General features: G+C 39.1%; 1 protein-coding gene across 1 annotated transcript; it reads right to left on the bottom strand.

The window, feature by feature from the left end:
* Nucleotides 1-1070: 1070 nt before the first annotated feature.
* On the bottom strand, nucleotides 1071-16406 carry LOC108677470 (serine, glycine, tyrosine and glutamine-rich protein-like). The gene is made up of 7 exons (XM_018165691.1): nucleotides 16301-16406; nucleotides 6479-6670; nucleotides 5964-6216; nucleotides 5236-5429; nucleotides 3743-3910; nucleotides 3113-3201; nucleotides 1071-2857 (listed from the first exon to the last, which is right to left on the bottom strand). The coding sequence occupies exons 2-7, from the start codon at nucleotides 6656-6658 to the stop codon at nucleotides 2716-2718; spliced, it is 1026 nt and encodes a 341-aa protein (XP_018021180.1). The 5' UTR covers nucleotides 6659-6670; nucleotides 16301-16406; the 3' UTR covers nucleotides 1071-2715.
* Nucleotides 16407-19569: the final 3163 nt, after the last annotated feature.

Genomic DNA, 19569 nt, shown 5'->3' with positions numbered 1-19569 from the left:
GACATATACCATTCGATTTGCAATTAAAATATCTATCGATTTATCTTGGCATTTTTTCAATTTCGTTATAGTTTTGAAAATATTTTGAAATAAGGGGGGAGAAATAGGGGAAAATCGAAAAAAACTTCGAAAATTTTGCGAAAAATGCTCCCCCATCCACCAAATTCGAATTTCGAAAAACGCCAAGATAAATCGATAGATATGGTTTTTACGCATCGAATAATATGTGTCTCAATGTTGTAGCTTGGAAATCCTAGGAGGAGATAGATTTCTACAGTACCCCCTTTTTTGGTCGTTTTCCAAGAATTTCACGTTTTCTTTCATTTTTTCGAAAATGGACATGATTAAAAGCTGTCTATTTTTTGGTTTTACAATGGTGTACCAAGTTTCAAAGTGATCCATCTGTAAACAGCCGAAAAAAAGTGGCCAGACGCTCCCCTTAACAAGTAACAACTAACATGTTGACACTAGTAACAGGCTGAGGTTGACAACATTACACCGAAATCTTTCGTACAGTTTTATTCTGTAATTTATATTATGGAGGTATCATGCTGGTTTTTAAATAATATTTAATACTATTGAGTAAAATCTAAAGGCTTTATCTCTGATTGTAGCGGTAGCGCTGTTGCGGCAAAACCTCGTATCGCTACTTAAAAATGTAGCGGGCGCTACCGCTACCGCTGGAATTGCTTAAATGTAGCGCCGCTACCGCTACCGCTACATTTAGCGCGCTACTGCCCACCTTTGTCAACGGAAAGGAATATGAACTAAGTGTGAAGTTTGGCAAAGCTGGCCTCCGGCATGCGGCCCCCCCCCCCATTTGTAGAATTCGGACTTCCGTCCACCGGGTTCTTGTCTTCGTGACACATAAGCTGTACAAGCTGTCAACTAAGCGCCTGAAGCAAGCTCTCACTGACACAGTGGACTCATAGTTAACTAGGTCTGCTGTTCGACACATGAGGATTTGTATTCAATAACTACTCTATGACATTAATCAAGGATTCATGTGAAGTGCCGACGAGTGTCAGAAAATAAATGAAGCTGAAGGGACACTTAATGAAAGCTCGAGGTCACATTAAGTGCTTTATTTAAATCCGGAATATCCGTTACAGAAACTGGGCTGGAATAAATAGAGTATAAAATAATAAATAAGAACACGCGAAGAACATTAGAATGCTGCTCATGAGCATCCACACGGCAACTCTCACTTTAAATGATTCGGAAGCTCTGTGAGAGACTCAAGTTTTTCTTCAAGTTGGAAGTATAATATTTGATTAACGCACACGTACATAATGTTAGATTCACGCACGCGTCCACAATATTAGATTAACGAACGCATAAATATTATTAGTTTAACGCACGTGTACATAATATTAGGCTAACGCACGTGGACGAGCCACAACCAACGGCAAACGGAAGAATGCGTACATCACGGGAACATTGAGCGGCCGAGGATCAAATATGTCAAATGTGCGTCAAATATTGAGCCTTTTCTTTGGGATAAAACAAGTGAAACTTTTCAAAAGTAGCAATTCAGAACGAAGTAATAATTTTATAATCGTTGTGGCTGTAATTTGAAACTATAAGTATCATTGATGGAAGATGTCGTCGACCATTATTGATATAAAGTAAATTTAAATCAATTCCTAACTATGACTCCTAAATGTGAGCGTGCCTTTACATGACAAACATCAAGCTCAATGATAACAACCAAGTACTGTCCTTTCAAGTCCTGCCTCCTTGTTGGCAAGGGGGGCCATGTCTATAATGCCTATTGCAAAAAGAGATATTTTATTCTATCTTATATATATACAATGGATGATGGAACGTCACAGTTGCTCAGCAATGTCTCGTAAGATTTACGCTGGGGAGTTTTAAGAGCATTTCCATTGGGAACATGATGAAGAATTATGTAACTATACGCTAAACATTTGGAATCTCTTCAAAATCGTAATAATGTAATAAAAACGTTTAGTCACGGACATGCGACGAATTATCTATCGGGTCGCTTAATATTGAAATACAACGATCAGACATAACTTCATAAAATCACCATGTACGTTATAAAAATGTCGTGTCCATGCCAAATCTAAAGCGATGAGCATTCCATCTACACATATATCAACGACAACAATAAAATTTAAAAATAGGTAACAATTTCTTCTCATAACTAAGGTAACAATCGTAATGATCAGGACTTAGGCATAAAGTATTTCAATCCAAGACTTCCCTAACTTACAAAAATTCGGTATTTAGATTCAAACTCCTTATCTTCACCGAGCTCTGAGAGGCAATGAAGAGGAGTCGATTTTCAAACGAGTGGGAATTTTTTTCTCCTTAATAGACTTCGAGATGATGAAAAATGAAATGAATGGGAATCATATTCTCTAGTCAATAACATAATTTAGCCTTGCAGCATTAACGTATGTTGAACTTCAATGCTTCAAAATTCAATGAAAGTGAAATTATCGCTTTGTGGATACCAAACTCTGCTTCGTTGGAAATTGTCCAGTACAGGAATTTTGCCTTTCATATGCCGAACTCACGATGACCAGTGCATCTTTTTTCAAATATTTCCCTATAATTTTTTTCGCTCAAAGAGTGGACAGTTTTTAAATTTTATAATCTTTCCCGGTGATCAATGGAGACAAGTATGTGTTTGATTGTTCGCGAAGCTTGGGTTGTTAAAGCTACAGAAGCGTTGCAGCTGAAGTCTCAGTTAGTCGAGCCCTGCCGTCTGCGGAAGAGGGGGCAGTTGTAGAGACCGCAGTCCGTCTTCTGCAGCACCGAGTGTTTGAAGGTGCGGTAGTAGCTGTTGTCCGCAATGTTCTCCTCCGGCAGAATGTATTCCAAGAGGCTGCAATATGGCACCAAGTAAATAAACACAGCATTCATAATATGAATAAACTTATGAGTAATCTAAACAACCCGATTGTTTAGAATCAGGCATTATGAAATCACGTTGATACATAATTCAAAAATGAAAAATCTTCGTCTAAAAATTGCTGACATTTAATCATAAAGTTCAATTTGTTTAAATATTTTAAAAAAATATATTGTAATTCGCAACCGTACGTTTGGCAACATTGAGACCTTATGCTTGGTTACTTACAAGTGCATATTGTCATACTCGCGCCCGTACGAGCCGAGTTGACAAGCGAAGTACTCGATGCACTCGTCCTGCGTGACCACGTTAGAGACCTGGCACAAGTACTCTATTAATACAATTATTACAATGGACATATTGTATTCTACTCTGTGATAACAACCGTTCACTGACGCATCGGCATATAAAGAGAAGTTAGCAGGCCTTTTATTTAGCATGTTCAAGAATTTATGCAAATTCGGAGCTCGCCGCTCAGACTTAATTAGTGACAATGACAATCGTACTTTTTTGTAGCCATTAAATTAACAATTTATAACGAATATTAAGAAGGTAATTTTTGTTGACACTGCGCATGAACACGAGAGACGCATATCTCAATTGCCCCATAGTTTATTATTCGTCAGTAGAAACACAAGATACGTGCGTCACGAACAGCCTCAATATCTTAATTCGTCAGAATAAACGTTATTCGTTTTATTCACTGTTATTAACACAAGAGACGTGTGCGTCACTAATAGCCTCAACATCTTCATTCATCAGAATATACGTTATTCGTTTTGTTCACTCTTATTAACACAAGAGACGTACGTCATCATGAGTAAAAGGAACTAAATACATTATCGGGACAGAGCTCACCTCGTTGACAGCGTCCCAGGGAACATACTGGGACGCTCTGGAGACGAGGGACCGGGCGTAGAGGCCGTAGCTGTCGTCATAGTCGTTGTATTCGTAGTCCTCTCCGTAGCCGAAGTAATCCATCATGGCGTTCCAGGGGTACATCATGGGCTCGAACAGCTTCTTCATCTGTCACAACAATGCGCTATTTTAATGATATATTTAACAATGCGTAGTTTTAATGATTGATTTAACAATGCGTTATTTTAATGATTGATTTAACAATGCGTTATTTTAATGATTGATTTAACAATGCGTTGTTTTAATGATTGATTTAACAATGCGTTGTTTTAATGATTGATTTAACAATGCGTTGTTTTAATGATTGATTTCACAATGCGTTGTTTTAATGATGAATTTAACAAAGCGTTATTTTAATGATGGATTTAACATTGCGTTGTTCTACCGATGGATTTTGGGTAATGGTGTTTAAATGCAATTATTGTTTTGGCAGTGCAACTGAAAGTCAATGGTTTTGTACAATCCAATTTAAATCCGATGATATTATTCACTTGAAACCTAGAATAGCTTATTAATCTGTTTCAGAGATGCATTATTCTTCTCTTGGAATTTAGGAAATGGTGTTGAAACTTAATTGTTTCGGCCAATGCAGTAAAATTGAATTTTTTGCATTCAGTTGAGAGGCGATGAAAGTGAGAAATACAATTAAAAGGCAATAAAATTTGCCAATGCAAAACAAATGCAATGGTTTTCTTGCAATACAAATCGAATTCAATGGTTTTGGGCAATGCAATTCAACAGCAGTGGTTTCTGCATCTGTTCGGTATGCGCCATGTGCCTTAAATTTATTGTGCACTGAAAGGATCCAGGCTTCAAACACTGTTTTCTTGAAATTCAGGGGGCTTCACTTGAGAAAAAATCGCTGTTATCATATCATTTTGAGAAAAAGCTCACGAATAATATTTTAATGTTACACGTACATATTCGTCTCCCCATCTCCCCCACCTCATTCACCTGCCCCATCATATCCATATTTTCTTACCTTATTCATCTCCTCTACCATATCCATCCTTCCCAGCGTATCCATCTCCCCCACCGTATTTATTTCTCCCAACGTATCCATCCCCCTCACCGCATCCATCTCCCCACCGTATTTACCTCTCCCACCTTATTTATTTCTCACACCGTATCCATCTCCCCCACCGTATTTATTTCTCCCACCGTATCCATCTCTCCCACCTCCGTATCCATCCCCCTCACCGCATCCATCTCCCCACCGTATTTACCTCTCCCACCGTATTTATTTCTCCCACCGTATCCATCTCTCCCACCGTATTTATTTCTCCCACCGTATCCATCTCTCCCACCGTATCCATCTCTCCCGCCATATCTAGTTCTCCCACCGTATTTATCTCTCCCACCGTATTTATTTCTTCCACATTATCCATCTCTCCCACCATATCCATCGCCACCACCCCATCCATCCACCCCACCTTATCCATGAATCCCTTCTCCTTCTTCTTGTCGTCCTCGGCCTGTACGGGGTAGTAGTAGTAGTAATATCCCGTCTGCTTCTCAGGGGCGCCGTAGCCTTGCTGCACGGGCGGCGCGCCGTAGCTGCTGCCGCCGATGTGGTTGCTGATGGCGTGACCACCGCCATGACCGCCGCCGAGGCCACCACCGTAACCTGGTGGACAGCATAACCAAATGAGGGAACGTGTCATTAAGGGGAGCGTCTGGGTCCAAAATCGACAATTTTGGCTTCTCCGGTTTTTCCCGAAAAATGATTAGCTGCAAAAGTTTGAAGCGTTCATTTTACCGTTGTCTGAAACAATTTGTGATTTGTGTGATATTTGAAGTTAATTTTCAGTAAACAGTCCGTGATTTACAGCAAGAGCAGCTGACAAAATTTTGAATTACATATAATGAAGTCCGTATATTGAATTAAAATAATAAAGAGACGGCTTTTATGCGAGTAAGCTTTGTCTTTTGACTCTCCACCATCAACGCAGTTATCTATAGTTAAGGTTCATCAGCATTGTACTAAACTTTAGCTATTTGCCAACACAATTGTATTGTTCTCATATATTTAGTTTATTGCTTGTAGCCTAACAGATACACTCATCTGATGTTCCTGGTAGCTGATGAACAGACTTTTCAATTCTCAAACTTCGAAGCTAATGTTCTTTTAAGGGCCAGATTTGAAAAATCGTGAACCAACCTCCACCACCAGCTCCGTGACCTGAAGACGGGAATCCTTTGCTTTGTCCTCCAAAGCCTCCGCCGCCATGACCTCCTGAGGCTCCGAATCCTTTGCTATGTCCGCCGCCGTGGCTACCAGAAGCTCCAAAGCCTCCACCGTGTCCACCATGTCCACCATGTCCACCACCATGACCACCATGACCACCGACGAAGCTGTTAGGTGCCGTAGCATACGAGGATGTTCCGACGGACGAGAACGAGCTCGCGTGGCTCTGAGGACAAGTGGGAAGAAAGTTACAAATGCAACTCAGAAAAATGTCGAAGTAAAACTATTCAAGTTGTCTAGATGAATGAAAATACCCGTCTTTTTGTTTCACAGCAAATTAACTGGGAAGCCCTAAATTTTTTGTTCATGTCTCATTTTTACGAATTAAAAATATGCAGCAAACTTTAATAAATTGATTCACATTAACTCTGCAGGCTACATAATCTTGAAAATTTTTTTTTAATAACAAATTTAAGTTAAAAACTCACGCCTCCTCCATGATGGGCGCCGTCCCTCTTCTGTAACGGGTCGGGGGGCGATGGGTTGATGTGGGGGGCATCGGGCACTGCCCTCGCCTCAGCGGGCACCTCCTGTTTCTCCACGGGCGTGGAGGCAGCGAGCGCCGCCAATGACACCACCGTCAGCAGAACGTACGAGGTCCTCATCATGTGTTGGTGGATCTGATGGACAACGAGATATTCTTTACTGCGTTCTTCGCTAAACCAAGATTCTGGTCTGAATTATTGTGCGAACCTCCGTCAACAAAAAACAGGCTGAAAATAGAGCAATCTTGAACGATGTTTGAGGCACGCATGTTCGCTTGCGTGACACCGACAAGATGACTCATTAGATTAGATGACTCCCCCACATTAAACCATATTATTAAACCCCTATTAATAAGACCATACATTCCCCTACTTAATTTTCTGCTTTGACGTACAGATGCAGTACATACGCTCGGTAGGCTGTAATAATGTACGCTCTGTAGGCTTTGACGTACAAATAGTGCATAAATGGTTAACATTAACACTAGCAGTTAGCCATGTGAAGCGCAATAGCATGAGGAGTTACATATGCAGTAACAATTGCAGCAGCGTAAACAGCAGGAACAGCAATAGCGACAGCAACTGAAATAGCAGAAGCAACAACATCAATATAAATTACAGTTGCAATAGCAACAGCAACAACAGCAATTGGAGGCGGCTGTCTTAATGCAGTTGTAGACAATACCGGTAGTTTAATTAACAATCTTGTTGAATGTGGAAACAAAAACTACAAGCGCATAATATTCTATATCAATTTCTAAAAAAAAAATTCAAATTCAAATACGATTTTCAGGAAAATATCCTAATTCCATTGCAATTTCCCGAAAAAAACATTCAAAGTCATTCAAATTTCCAGAAAACACATCACATTTCAAAGAAATTCATTATAACACCGACACGAATTCCAGTAAAGCCATTCCAATTCCATTTTTAAGTCTTTCCGATTCCATCACAATTTCCAGGAAAAACTCTCCAATTTCATTACAATTTACGAGTCTTTGTCTTGAGCTGCCTCGAAAAGAAGTTCAGGCTTTCACTTCTGCGTCCGGTAACCTGGCAAATTTGCGGACTGTACAAGGTACATGTAATTGTTCGGCGCTGCACGCAAACCGCGGAAGTTTATGCACAAGTTGTTCTTGTGGTGAGCACGGGTAACTGGGACACACAGGGGCCGGGACGAATCGGGGGCGGGATACATTGGGACCGAGTGCACATAGGAGCCGGGACACAACAGGGCCGAGAAAAACTGGGACCAAGACACATCAGAGCCATCACACACAGGGGCCGGGGCACAAGCAGGGACACATTGGAGCCGGGACATATCAGAACTGGGACACATCAGGCCTGGAACACATCGGGACAGTGACACATCGGGGCCTAGACACACGGTGACCGGGACACACAGGGGCCGGATCACGCTGGGCCGGGACAAAACTGGGTCGGCAGGATACGTCAAGTGTCAGTGGGACATTGGGGCTAGCACTGAACTCCTTTCCTCCTGTAGACCAAGAAAGCGGGACGCTTTTGTTTGTATTCTGCGACGATAAAATTCCGATACTCTTCATCAATGACAAACGTCATTATTTCGTGTTTAATGTTAAATTTAGTAGTTTCGTTGTGACAACAGAGCATCATTACTTGACCATTCTAATAACAATTCGTCTGAATTGTTTACGTGTAACGAACGTAAGTTCGTGTTTCACACGTTCGTATAAGGTAGTGTATTGTTTTTAAATATGAGCGTAAGGCTTGGTATACATGGTAGTACAAGTTGGAACTTAGCAACGTAAGTACCTAAGCGTCCGCACTCCATGAGTTATACTTTCACAGTGGAATAACATGATTATCATCAGAAGATTATTCTATTTTTGGAAGATTTAAAAAGATTTTCCTCTTCCTTAAAACATGAGTATTAACAAACAATTTTTATGTACAGACACTTGCCCCATAACGTCGCCTGACAATGTGTTGGGAGTGCCGAAGCGGTTTCGTTATTCCAGAGCTTTCGCGTAGATATGTAGTCGAGCTAATTAATTTACTGTCATTAAAGTCAATAAACATTATGAAATAATTCCGGACAACTTTACGCAGCCTTCTACTGATTAATTTCTCGATGATATTGCCATTATTTTGCTTCTGTAAATTTGAGAACTTTAATTATTACTTCATATCCAACATAATAACAACCCACGCCTCTCGATTACTTTACGTGAGCGCTGCCTCCGTTAATTGGAGTCACTACACTATACACTTTATTATATTATATTTTAATGTATTGTATTGCATTTTATAATTTATATTATGATTGAAACCTCCGACTCTGGCGATGTCGGAGGTCTCAATCAATGATCAATGGCAAAATTTTATGTTATTTTGAAAGATGTCACGCGCTCTTTTTTTGAACGACGAGACAGTGCGAGCTCGTGCAGCTCATGAAATCATATCCATATTATCATGAAACTGCCTTGCGATGGATATAATTTCCATGCGATGGATTTGCGATCCATGGATATTATCCATCATATCCATGCGATGTATATGACCTGCTATCTCTACTTTACTGTCAATGCACGACATACAATCCATACAGGAAACAGCCAAGTCGATCTTAGAATAGGAACGATGCATTCAAAATAAATACGAAAAGATTCCAAAATATTATTAAAAAACTTTAATAAGGAATTTTTAAGTATATGTTTTCCGGCTCTGATGTGTAGAGGGGTCGAGTTTGATCAACATTAATGTCCACAAAGATGAATTAATGGATAATTTTTATCCAAAAAGTGACACACTTTCTACATGCAGCATTGCAAAACCTAATGCCTCTCTGCCTACCCATACTGGTTCAGGATGACCCAAAGAAGAACAAAAAATGTAACTCAGTACTACTGCAGTGAGTGACAGAGAGCGCATTTTCTCGTCGACGAAAACTTGAGGTCACGGATTGACAGACGGACAGACAGACAGACAGACGGACATGGCGAGCACAATAGTGCATTTTTTCCATAAATGAGAAAATGCGCTAAAAATGTAACTCAGTAGTCACTGCAGTGAGTGACAGAGAGCGCATTTTCTCGTCGACGAAAACGTCAAGTCACGGACAGACGGACGGACAGACAGACGGACAGCCAGACGGACATGACGAGCACAATATTGCATTTTTCCATAAATGAGAAAATGCGCTAAAAAGTGCACCGCTTTTCGTACAATGTTCCCCTCAGTTCAGTGAGTGTAAGCCGCTGCGGCAGGCGGAGGTCGCTGCTGCTGCCGGAGTAGAAAGCGGTGGTCGGGAAAGGCCGAGCCGAAGCGACCAGCAGGATTCAGCAATAAGGAACTTTCTAAACAAGATACAAACGCCTCTTGTAGGCGCACTTGCGTAAGGAATTGCTACGCGTTATTAAAGTTTAATGAACACACGTCATCTGAGTTCAGGGCTTGTGAACAGGTAACACTTAATTCTAATGGCCAGATTCTCTTGAGAGTTTTTATCTTATCAAGTACTCACTTTATATAAGGAAATTGCGCGAATATACTTAGTATTTAAAGTACCGCCTACCCAAAAAAGATGCATTTAAATTGATGAAAATTAAATTTCCAGCGGATGGTTTCTTCTTGAACACGGCTTTTAAGCGAAAATTATTTCCAAGATAATTATGATTACTAAATTTTACTGATTCCTCAAATTGCTTTATAAAAGTTTATCTTACATCGAGCGTTGAACGAGGTCAAGCAGGATAAAAATGTTTGCGAAGCCAAAATTCGAATTTTAAAACTACATTTTTTCTCGTCGTTGTAGCCTGGGTACTCATTATATTCATGATATTTGCTCTGCACTTATCACTGCATAGAATGTAGCTAATCGAAAGTTAAATATTAGCGCTGGACTATAGACGCAAAATATTCAAAAGTGCGAACACGTAATTTATTGTTAAAGTTCAGCACAAATTTGTCTTAAATGCAAGCCTTATTAAATACCAGAGAAGGCTTAATATTTATATTTATCTTCTCGAATGGAATACTACAGAACGTGGCCTCTGTGGTTAGTATTGCATAGTACACTGCAAGACCTAGGATTGACGTGAACAATGGTATCTTATACAGTAATAGTTCTTCAGGATAATGAGGATTCCAGAGCACTTTTCCGGCACTGACTGCAACACTTCCTCAAGTAATTTGACAAGGAACAATGTTAAAGTTTCTAGATCGTTTGCCTGTCTTTCTTCAGAAACAAAACGTGAGAACCAAGAGCGTCGGAAATCAATGGAATGTTTCAATCCGATAGAAAGCCCTCATCTTTGAGCAGGTTTCGTGGGAATAATTCTTTGGGGTACGTGGAGAAAGTGAAGAGCAGACGACGCGAGGGAAACATTTTCTTCCCGGAAAGAAAAGCGAGAGGCGAGGGCCGACGACCGGAGAAAATAACGTCTTCCTGTTACGTCAAACTTAATTACGACGAAGCTCGTGTCGTTTCGAAGTTTTCACGACATTGGCGTCGTGTGTGCATTAATGACGTGGATGCATGCGTGACATGCGTTGAAGTCTCCACTTTCTCGTTATTTGGTAAGTAATTTGCGACAGCAGCTGTCGAGGATAATTGATTTTTGTCAACATCTTCATTTTTAATTTTTAAACTTGACCCACGAACCATTGATGACTTTGCTCAAATATTAACTGTATAACATGCTACTTTATATTTACATAATTAGAATTATATAAATTATTCAAGCATTTTAGGTAGGACCACTTATACTTACATTTCGTACGTCTTGCCAAATAATAAATTTTGTGGATTTTCCATGATTTGAGTTATCTACTGATAAGCTGAACTCTTCGAATTCGTTCCTACTCCGACCTGAAAAAGATCCTTCAACTCAAACAACAAAAACAGTGCAGCTAACCGCACTGCGTGAATACGAATACGATAACCAAACGAACTATTCTTTTTCATAACTATATATAGCTGCAAATGTTCAATGTTCCCGTCATGAGTGGCCTTCTACCTGAACAAGAGGAATATCGCGAGCGGTAGGAGCACAGCTAATCATTGTCCTATAAGGATGCATTGCAGCCTAGGGCATGAAGAACTTGTTGTCGGGATGCTCAAATTTGGTAAAGTCACACGGGATGCACAAAATTCGGTAAAGTCACACGGGATGCACAAAATTCGGTTAAGTCGCACGGGATGCACAAAATTTGGTAAATTAAAACTCGGTAAAGTCACACGTAAACACACCCGCAACAGCAATGAATCAAAATGCGGTATTTGCTCGCTATAGAGAGATATCTTCTGCTCCTATAATGAATGAAAAATATGCCAATGCGTTGCATTATATAACATGCATCATGGGTTTATCGAAACGTTTATGAGCCTGGCTTGCATTTAATGTTTCAACTCGATATTCTTTCCTTAATTTAAACTATCAGTTGTCCTAAAAAATTGAAATTTCTAAAAGATGAGAAGTAGAGCATGTTTATAATTATAATCCATTCATTCGAACCAGAAAAAAAATAATTTTATTTACCAGCCGCTTTGTTTCAACGAATTTACAGCTATCGAACATTTTTATAACGTCTGGAGGACAATTTTCCTCAAATCAAACTTAACGCGCAAGTTATTATGTATGCTGCATGTGTATATGAACCAACTGTCCCACAGCCAAAGAGGCAACCGAGCACTCAGCAACACATGTTCTTTACATTAACTTTCTAACGAAGTAAAAGTTGCCGCAGTTCGTATGCAGTCTTCCTCTTCTCGCATGCCCATTTGCCTGTGCTAAAAAGCACAGCCGGTGAAAGCTTCCTCGAACTTTTCAGGTGGAGAGGAAAGCGGTCGCTGCAGGAGGATGGGCACACAACGAGCCTTCCTTGTTTGCGCAGCCCACACGGATCTCTGCATCGGGAGCACTGCAGCTTTCTTTTCGCCTAATATACTGCTAACCTGGGGTGTTTGTAGGCCAGTTTAGACAAACTGAGAATAGTCGGATTTGATTGATGACTATTGATTACACTGAATAGATTAGCAGTAGCAATTGTTTAGATTACCAGCAAACTATTAGTGAATATCAGGGTGAATACTATGAGAAAATATGCATGCTGCTGTGCAGTTTTGCTGTCAAAAACATTCGTAAGTACGTTTCTCACAATGTTCAATCATACTCATTGTCCGCACAAGGTCAATGACTTGATCGGACTTGATCGTGTACGATCAAGTCCGACCAAAGAAAAAATTTCGTCTTCTAGTTTCTTTTTTTTTTCGAGTTGATTTCCCTTCCTTGCAGCTTAGAATTCCACAAGAAGACTATTCCGGTAAAACGACATTTTTGCTTAGCTCATCTTCACGAGGAGAAGAAGAGGCTCTACGAAGCTGTGCAAGTTTTTGCGGACGATGTGCTGTGCCCTGCAGGAGACGTGGACAAAACCGGATGGAGGATGTTGCTCAAGCTGCTGGAGAAAGTGGCCGTCGCGAGCGATAAGCCAGACTGGAATGCCAAATAGCCCACGCTGCGTTCATAGACTGAACTCATTTATCCTTTCCTATACCATAATATAAAGGATTGTATAATATGTAAGATTGTAAGATCCTGAAAAGTGCTCCTACAGGAAATGAAATGATCGAAACGGAATTTTTTGTGTGAGATGATAGCTTTCGTCGGACAGCCCTTGGATATAATTAGCCACTCAATAAACTGCCAGCATTTCACGTTAATAAGTTCAATGCTGCAAATCAATGTAAAAATTTTCGTTTTTGAATGGAATGTTTGCATTAAAAAATGTTATGACTCCATGACCAGCGGATATAATATTAAGTTACGATTACGAAAGAGTGTTCAACTTTAAAGGCAGCTGTGATGATTGACGAAAGTCGACGACCTCAATGAAATTAATGAGACTGTCCAAATATCAATGCACATCTAGCCTTTGTATGCAATGTGGATCATCATAACCCGGTTTGGCTCGGTTAAAGGACGTATCAGTGCTACATCTGCCTGCTCTTGCTGTGCGTAAGGAAGTGTTTTACTTTTTAGGCAATAAGACTCATTCATTTTTAATGCCGGTTCATTCCGGTCCAGCTCACTTGGACGACTTGTTTTAGCACTGGGTCAAAAGTGAGCCGCGTTGAAGCTTTCCATGCCATAGAGGTCGGCTCGTTCTCAGACCTGCTGAATGATACATGGCGCATTGGTTGCTCGTTTTAACTGTAATTTCAGAAGCAATTGTTAAAATTTATTGTCTAATTAATTTGTTAACGTTTATACGCTTATCGTTTGTCTCGTGTTAAGAGGCAAAGTCGACTCTCGTTAGCTCTATCTTAAAGACTATTGCTTTAACCTTACCGGAGTGAAGACCTCCTGCTCAAACAGTATTATTACTTTTGTTAACTCTTGCTTATCTGTTACTTAATTTGAGTTTGTGCGAGTGTGTTTTCATTTTATTTTGTTCCATTTAAATGCATGTTAGAACTTCTGTGTTTCGCTCGTTTAATTAAGATCTTGCTTAACCGGCTTTACGCCAGTGCTTGGAACCCGTAGGGTTATTGGCTCCTTGGAGCTTCGGTGTTAACCGTTTATGTCACATGCCTTAGTGCTGTGAATTAACTTGCATGCTTGCATGCGCTTAACTCCTTTAAGTACGAGCGAACACTCCTAATACTGTTTTCACTATTTTCTTTCTTATAGTTCTCTACATGAGAACTCTTATCTAGGATTCCTCAACGGAAACAAATAGATAAGAATTATATTGAATTTCGGTACAATTGGAAATTAAAGAACAAAGAGCGTTGAAACTTTTATTGTTGTGGTTCCGAAAAGAGAATTGGTTCGCAGAACGAAGCCAGGAGGAGGGTTAAGTTCTGATGAATACATGTTCCAAGTTTTATTGAGCTGCGTTCATTAGTTTGGGAGATATTACTTGATAATTTAATTTGGAGATTGGTCGTGAGACCGGCCACGAGTCCGGGCCGTAAATTTGTCCGAGACGTCCTAGGTTTCTAGTACTGAAACAGTTACAACAGCTGAAAAACATATTGGTTCACTAAAAGGTGTTTTATTTGTGAAATACACATTTGTGTTTAACCTTTATCTTTTAAAATTGCATCATACTAAATTTTGTTGGTTTTCTGTCTTATTCAGATAAGAATCCACCTAACCGCCTCTACTTGGTCTTCGACTCTGCCGTTTCTGTTTTATTTGAGCTGAACTACTTGCTTCATTAATACGTTCTGTTGCCACCGGCAATATATGGTGAGAATTGGAGAGAGAGACATATTCACCCTGAAAAAGTGACTATTTCAACTGAAATTAAATATTGTGTTCTGAACTCCTATCGTTCGAACTTGTACTTATTTGAGAACTTATTCTTCTACAGTGCACGAGTTCCTCATCGCACTTCGTGCTTTTCATTACCTCCTGGCTTCGTACTGCGAACCTATTCTCTTTTCGGAACCACAACAATAAAAGTTTCAACGCTCTCTTTGTTCTTTAATTTCCAATTGTACCGAAATTCAATACAATCTTAAGCGCTGTCGATGAGGAGGTAAGGAATTTATTACTGCAGTCTATAATATATCATTTCAGAAGTTATTCATCTGTCGTACTAATTATTTGTTACGTATTCAAATAATCAGCTTTTATTGAAGGTCATTAATTCTCATTGTGTTCAATCCAAGTGCGGTAATTAAAATTTCCGCACGATTTCATAGGCACTGGACAAAGTCTACTTAAATCCCTCACACTTCTATTTTTTATTGTTCGACGAACGCACTCGAGACGAAAAAATATTTAGGTATCGTCAACGGTTTAGACGTCGAAAAGTTTCAAACCATCATAAGTTGATCTGTCAAAAAGTATGCCCCCAAAAAAGTTGCCCTACCAGAAAATTAACTCCCGCTGACAGCGTTCGAGATGCCTGTTCAAATACGGCCTATATTCGAGTTGTGACAGAATAGCTAGGAGTGCTGCCAACGGTACTTTCATCTCAGGTATGAATTCAAAATTCATTGCCACATATACACTGCCATGAATTGTTGGCCCTGTATTTATTGCTAGGTAATAGAGTTAAAATCTCAAAATAAATACATTATGTATGTGATGGAATGAAATAATTTTACCCAGACGTATGATTAGTTCATAAACATCAAGGTATATGATCAATTAAGAACATTATGATGAATTAAGATGATGAACATAATATGCTTTTATTATCATAAATTAAGAGAATTGGGTTTAGTAACATGAATGATTGCATTTCATGAACACAATATGCAGAAACTATATATATACACTCTAATGTATACACTCTAATATGCTTATGAAATAGCATATATACACTCTAATATGCTATCATATTCCTTGAATTTCTCTTGCAGAATAAAATTTTTTCAAATCGATGAAGGATAAATAAATGATTCGATAACAAAACTTAGAGTGAAACATGTCCCCTTCTTGCCCTACATATGTTCCCATGCCCTGAATTATGGTGTGCATTCAAATCTGAATCCAGTGAAGATCATTGAACAAAAATAAATCTTCAGTGCACTGGAAATATTGGTACAGACTACGAATGGATGGGTGGTCATGCGTTATGACAATAAACAAAACCACGCACCATGCTTTGTTTTGGAGGCTCGTCGTTGCATGGAGAAATTATGTCGTGAACAACCAATTGCTGCTCTAGAACCGTCAGCACGCTTCACTAAAATATCATCTGTCCATTCACACAAATTCATTGTTATAGATAATGACTATCATGGATAAGGAGAGCACTGACCTGCAGTTGCAACGCAGTCAGTCGCTTGAATATCGTTGCAGACAGAAAGGAAGGCTGTGTATCGTAGACAGGAGGAGTGTGTAGTGAACCTCTTCACTCACTGTCTCAGTTCAGACTGTTGTCCCTGCCTGACACTACCGGCCCTCTACGCCGCGTAGGTCGCCACCCCCTTCCATAATCCGCCTGCACCGCCGTGCGGGCCGCCCCCTTCCTTGGTCGCCTCCGGTCTTGCATGCTGTCTCTGCTGCAGCCACATGAGGTCAACCTTTGCGACCACTGCATTCTAAAATTTCGTAAAGAAAACATTTGACAGTAATTCTGAGAATCTATTCTCAAATATATTTTATTATATGAATCATACGTTTATTGAGAGGCAAAATAATCGAATTCGTGTTCACACATGTCATGCTTTCCACACATGTTTCGTGCACTTTCGCTCTTGGCTGAACGGTTTGGTTTCTATGCTGAAACGCTGGCATCTTTGGCACGAATGCGTAATTGAATTAATTTAATTAATTGAGCAATTACTGCAACGTAGTGGTGGTTAATCAGTTGAGAATGCGCGAGTGAGAAAGAACTTGTATGAATGATTCTTCTTGACGGCAACCAAAATAAAACGAAAATTGTAACTTTGTAATTAGCGAGTGAAAATGGATGATTCCGTTCGAAACACTATAGTTGCTATGATAGTTTTCACTTCTCACTAGAAATGCATAGGTTTTATAGACCTCTACGCACTTATGAAGCAAAATTATAATTTTAAATAAATTTACTGCAATACACGCAAATGAAAATTTTGTATAATCCATAGCATGTTTGGAAATATTATGCGTTTAAATTTATGCTAGGTTAAGATCTTAACCGGAACTCTGGCGGACTAGGTTGAAGGGTCGTAAAAATCAAAGCCAAATAATTAACTAACAGAAGAGAAGAAATATTCAAAATAATATTTTGAAATCAATTCAAAAAGGAATAATAATTGAGAACATTTTCAGTGAAAATACCAGCTTTCGAATTAGTTGGGTGAAATATAAACATTTTAATTATTCAAGGAAATTTTAGTGCTAAAATTATTGTTTTGTGATTAAAAATAAGTCATAATTCGAAGACTTTATTTCAGTCATAATTTCGTAGCCTATATAATATGTACACCATTAATCTTAAGCTAACCCCTCAATATTAATTTATTCAATAGGTACAAATAGGTCGTTTGATTTCCACTTCGTCACTATCACTTTCAGTGAAAAGGATTTCTGGATCATCCAGCATTTTTGAGTTGAGGGCCCAACTGAAGACGTATGCATATATATATACTTTCATGCAATACCTTAGTTCGTAGAGTATCAAATTATTATTTTAAATTCTAGCAAACGTTTCTCATTTGGGTCAATTTAATATACTTACACCCCCCTTCTTAAATTTTGTCGTTCTTTTAATATTTCAGCTAAATTCCCAGCAAACCAAGTCTGGTGATTTGAGAAAATTCACTTAAAATTGTAGTTTTTCGGACTAAAAATCCTTATACTTTATTGTCTAAGAAAATGTAAAAAGAGGACATTCAACACTTGTAACTGCAGAAGCAGTGATCAAAGTTTTCGCCTTTAGTAATTCAATAAATAATACATGGAAGGAGAGGGAGCATAGTATGATTTAATAAATTTCAAACAAAAATTTTGACGTACCCTTAGTTCGTACAAAATAAAAGATCAAGGACACTGGCACCGTGAGTAAAAGCGAGCGCCATGAAAGCAGCCATGAGTCTCATAGGAAGAATAGTGCATGATATACTGTATACGAGTGACAGTGAATAGAAAATTTCAGCTGCGCTACGGACTTCATTTCCTGGAATTTAAATGGAGTCGAGAATGCGGAGGCTTGGCAGGATGCTCACCCATCGTGGCCTGTTGGACCCATTCGTAATTGATATTATTTGGATTTTATTTTTTGTTACTGTTAATACATGAAGATGTTTATTAAATATGCTGATGATTTTTATGTGAGCCGAGCAGTGGTATAAACATTAGCCGCTATATACGATGCCACGATCAATCATAATGTTACGGCATCAAGTATGTGTAGAATACGAATTTTCAGTATGCAATTTTTTGTAAGATCAGGTTGTTAGCGCCAAATCTGGTTTTTGCGCTCGAGCGCATAACTGTTCTGATGATGAAAGATTGGCAGGAATTAATATCATGTCTTCAATTAATATCACCTGAATATCGACGGGACAGAAATAATTCCAGGCGAGCATATAACTCATCCGCCTGATGATATAGAAGAAACTCCAGTTTTGAAAAGATCCTGTCTAAAGGCCGCTGTATAAATCTCCTGTAAACAATGCACGAAAGCTACAAGAATCGGCAACAGGCCATGGGCTTATTTCTTCAGCGCCGAAACTACTATAATATACCATTAAGAACGTGCCAATACTACACACATCCTTGCACGGAACCAAGGCTCCACAGGTGTCGAATCTTCCCAAAGAGATACTTCACAGATCCTGACCCCGCAGGCTTATCGTATAAACATGTCAAGTTTCTCCGACGTCCGTATAATATCGTACGAATATTATGTCAAGTTTCTCCGCTGATATATCTACCTGTACATGACGAGCCTTACAAATAGACTTAAGCCTGCAATGACCACGATGTCCTCAGCGACTCACCTACTTACGTGACCAAATAGCTGCTTGAGGAGAGAAAGTCAATGCCGGGGCTATTTTTCTAGGTATTAGAATTAAAACATAGATTTGATTTATTTTTCCTGAAGTTCATATACACACTTTTCATGATGCATTTTACTCATTTCGTTTATATTATACAGTTTGGCAGCTAATTCTGAGAGGGATGTGTAAATCAAGCGAGATTAAAATCAATTTACGTAGAAAGATACCATTTTCGCTTGTTAATTTATGTTAGATTTTAATTTATTCATAAGGAGACATGAAATTGAAGAACACCGTAATACGATCATGATTATCTGCAATATAACTTCATAGAATACGTATGTCTGTTGGAACCTGATTTAATTTAGGATTCCCAATAAAGTATCAAAAATTACAAACAAGTCTTCTCTACATGAGTAAATCTTTCATGACGATTTGATAAGCAAATAATTCATAGCTGATCAAATCGCTACAACTACTAGCTTTGATGAATGTAATCTATAAATTTAATCCAAGTGACATAATATTTTATTCTGCCAAGCTTGTTTTATAAGAAGTTATGTCAGTTTGCGTGTGGTTTAGTATTACTGATGCCGCAGGA

This window comes from Hyalella azteca, unplaced genomic scaffold (genome assembly GCF_000764305.2).
Source record: "Hyalella azteca isolate HAZT.00-mixed unplaced genomic scaffold, Hazt_2.0.2 contig10432, whole genome shotgun sequence".
Classification (NCBI taxonomy): Eukaryota; Metazoa; Arthropoda; class Malacostraca; order Amphipoda; family Hyalellidae; genus Hyalella; species Hyalella azteca.
Note: the sequence above shows the minus strand (reverse complement) of the source record. Positions and strands in the feature narration are given on the sequence as shown.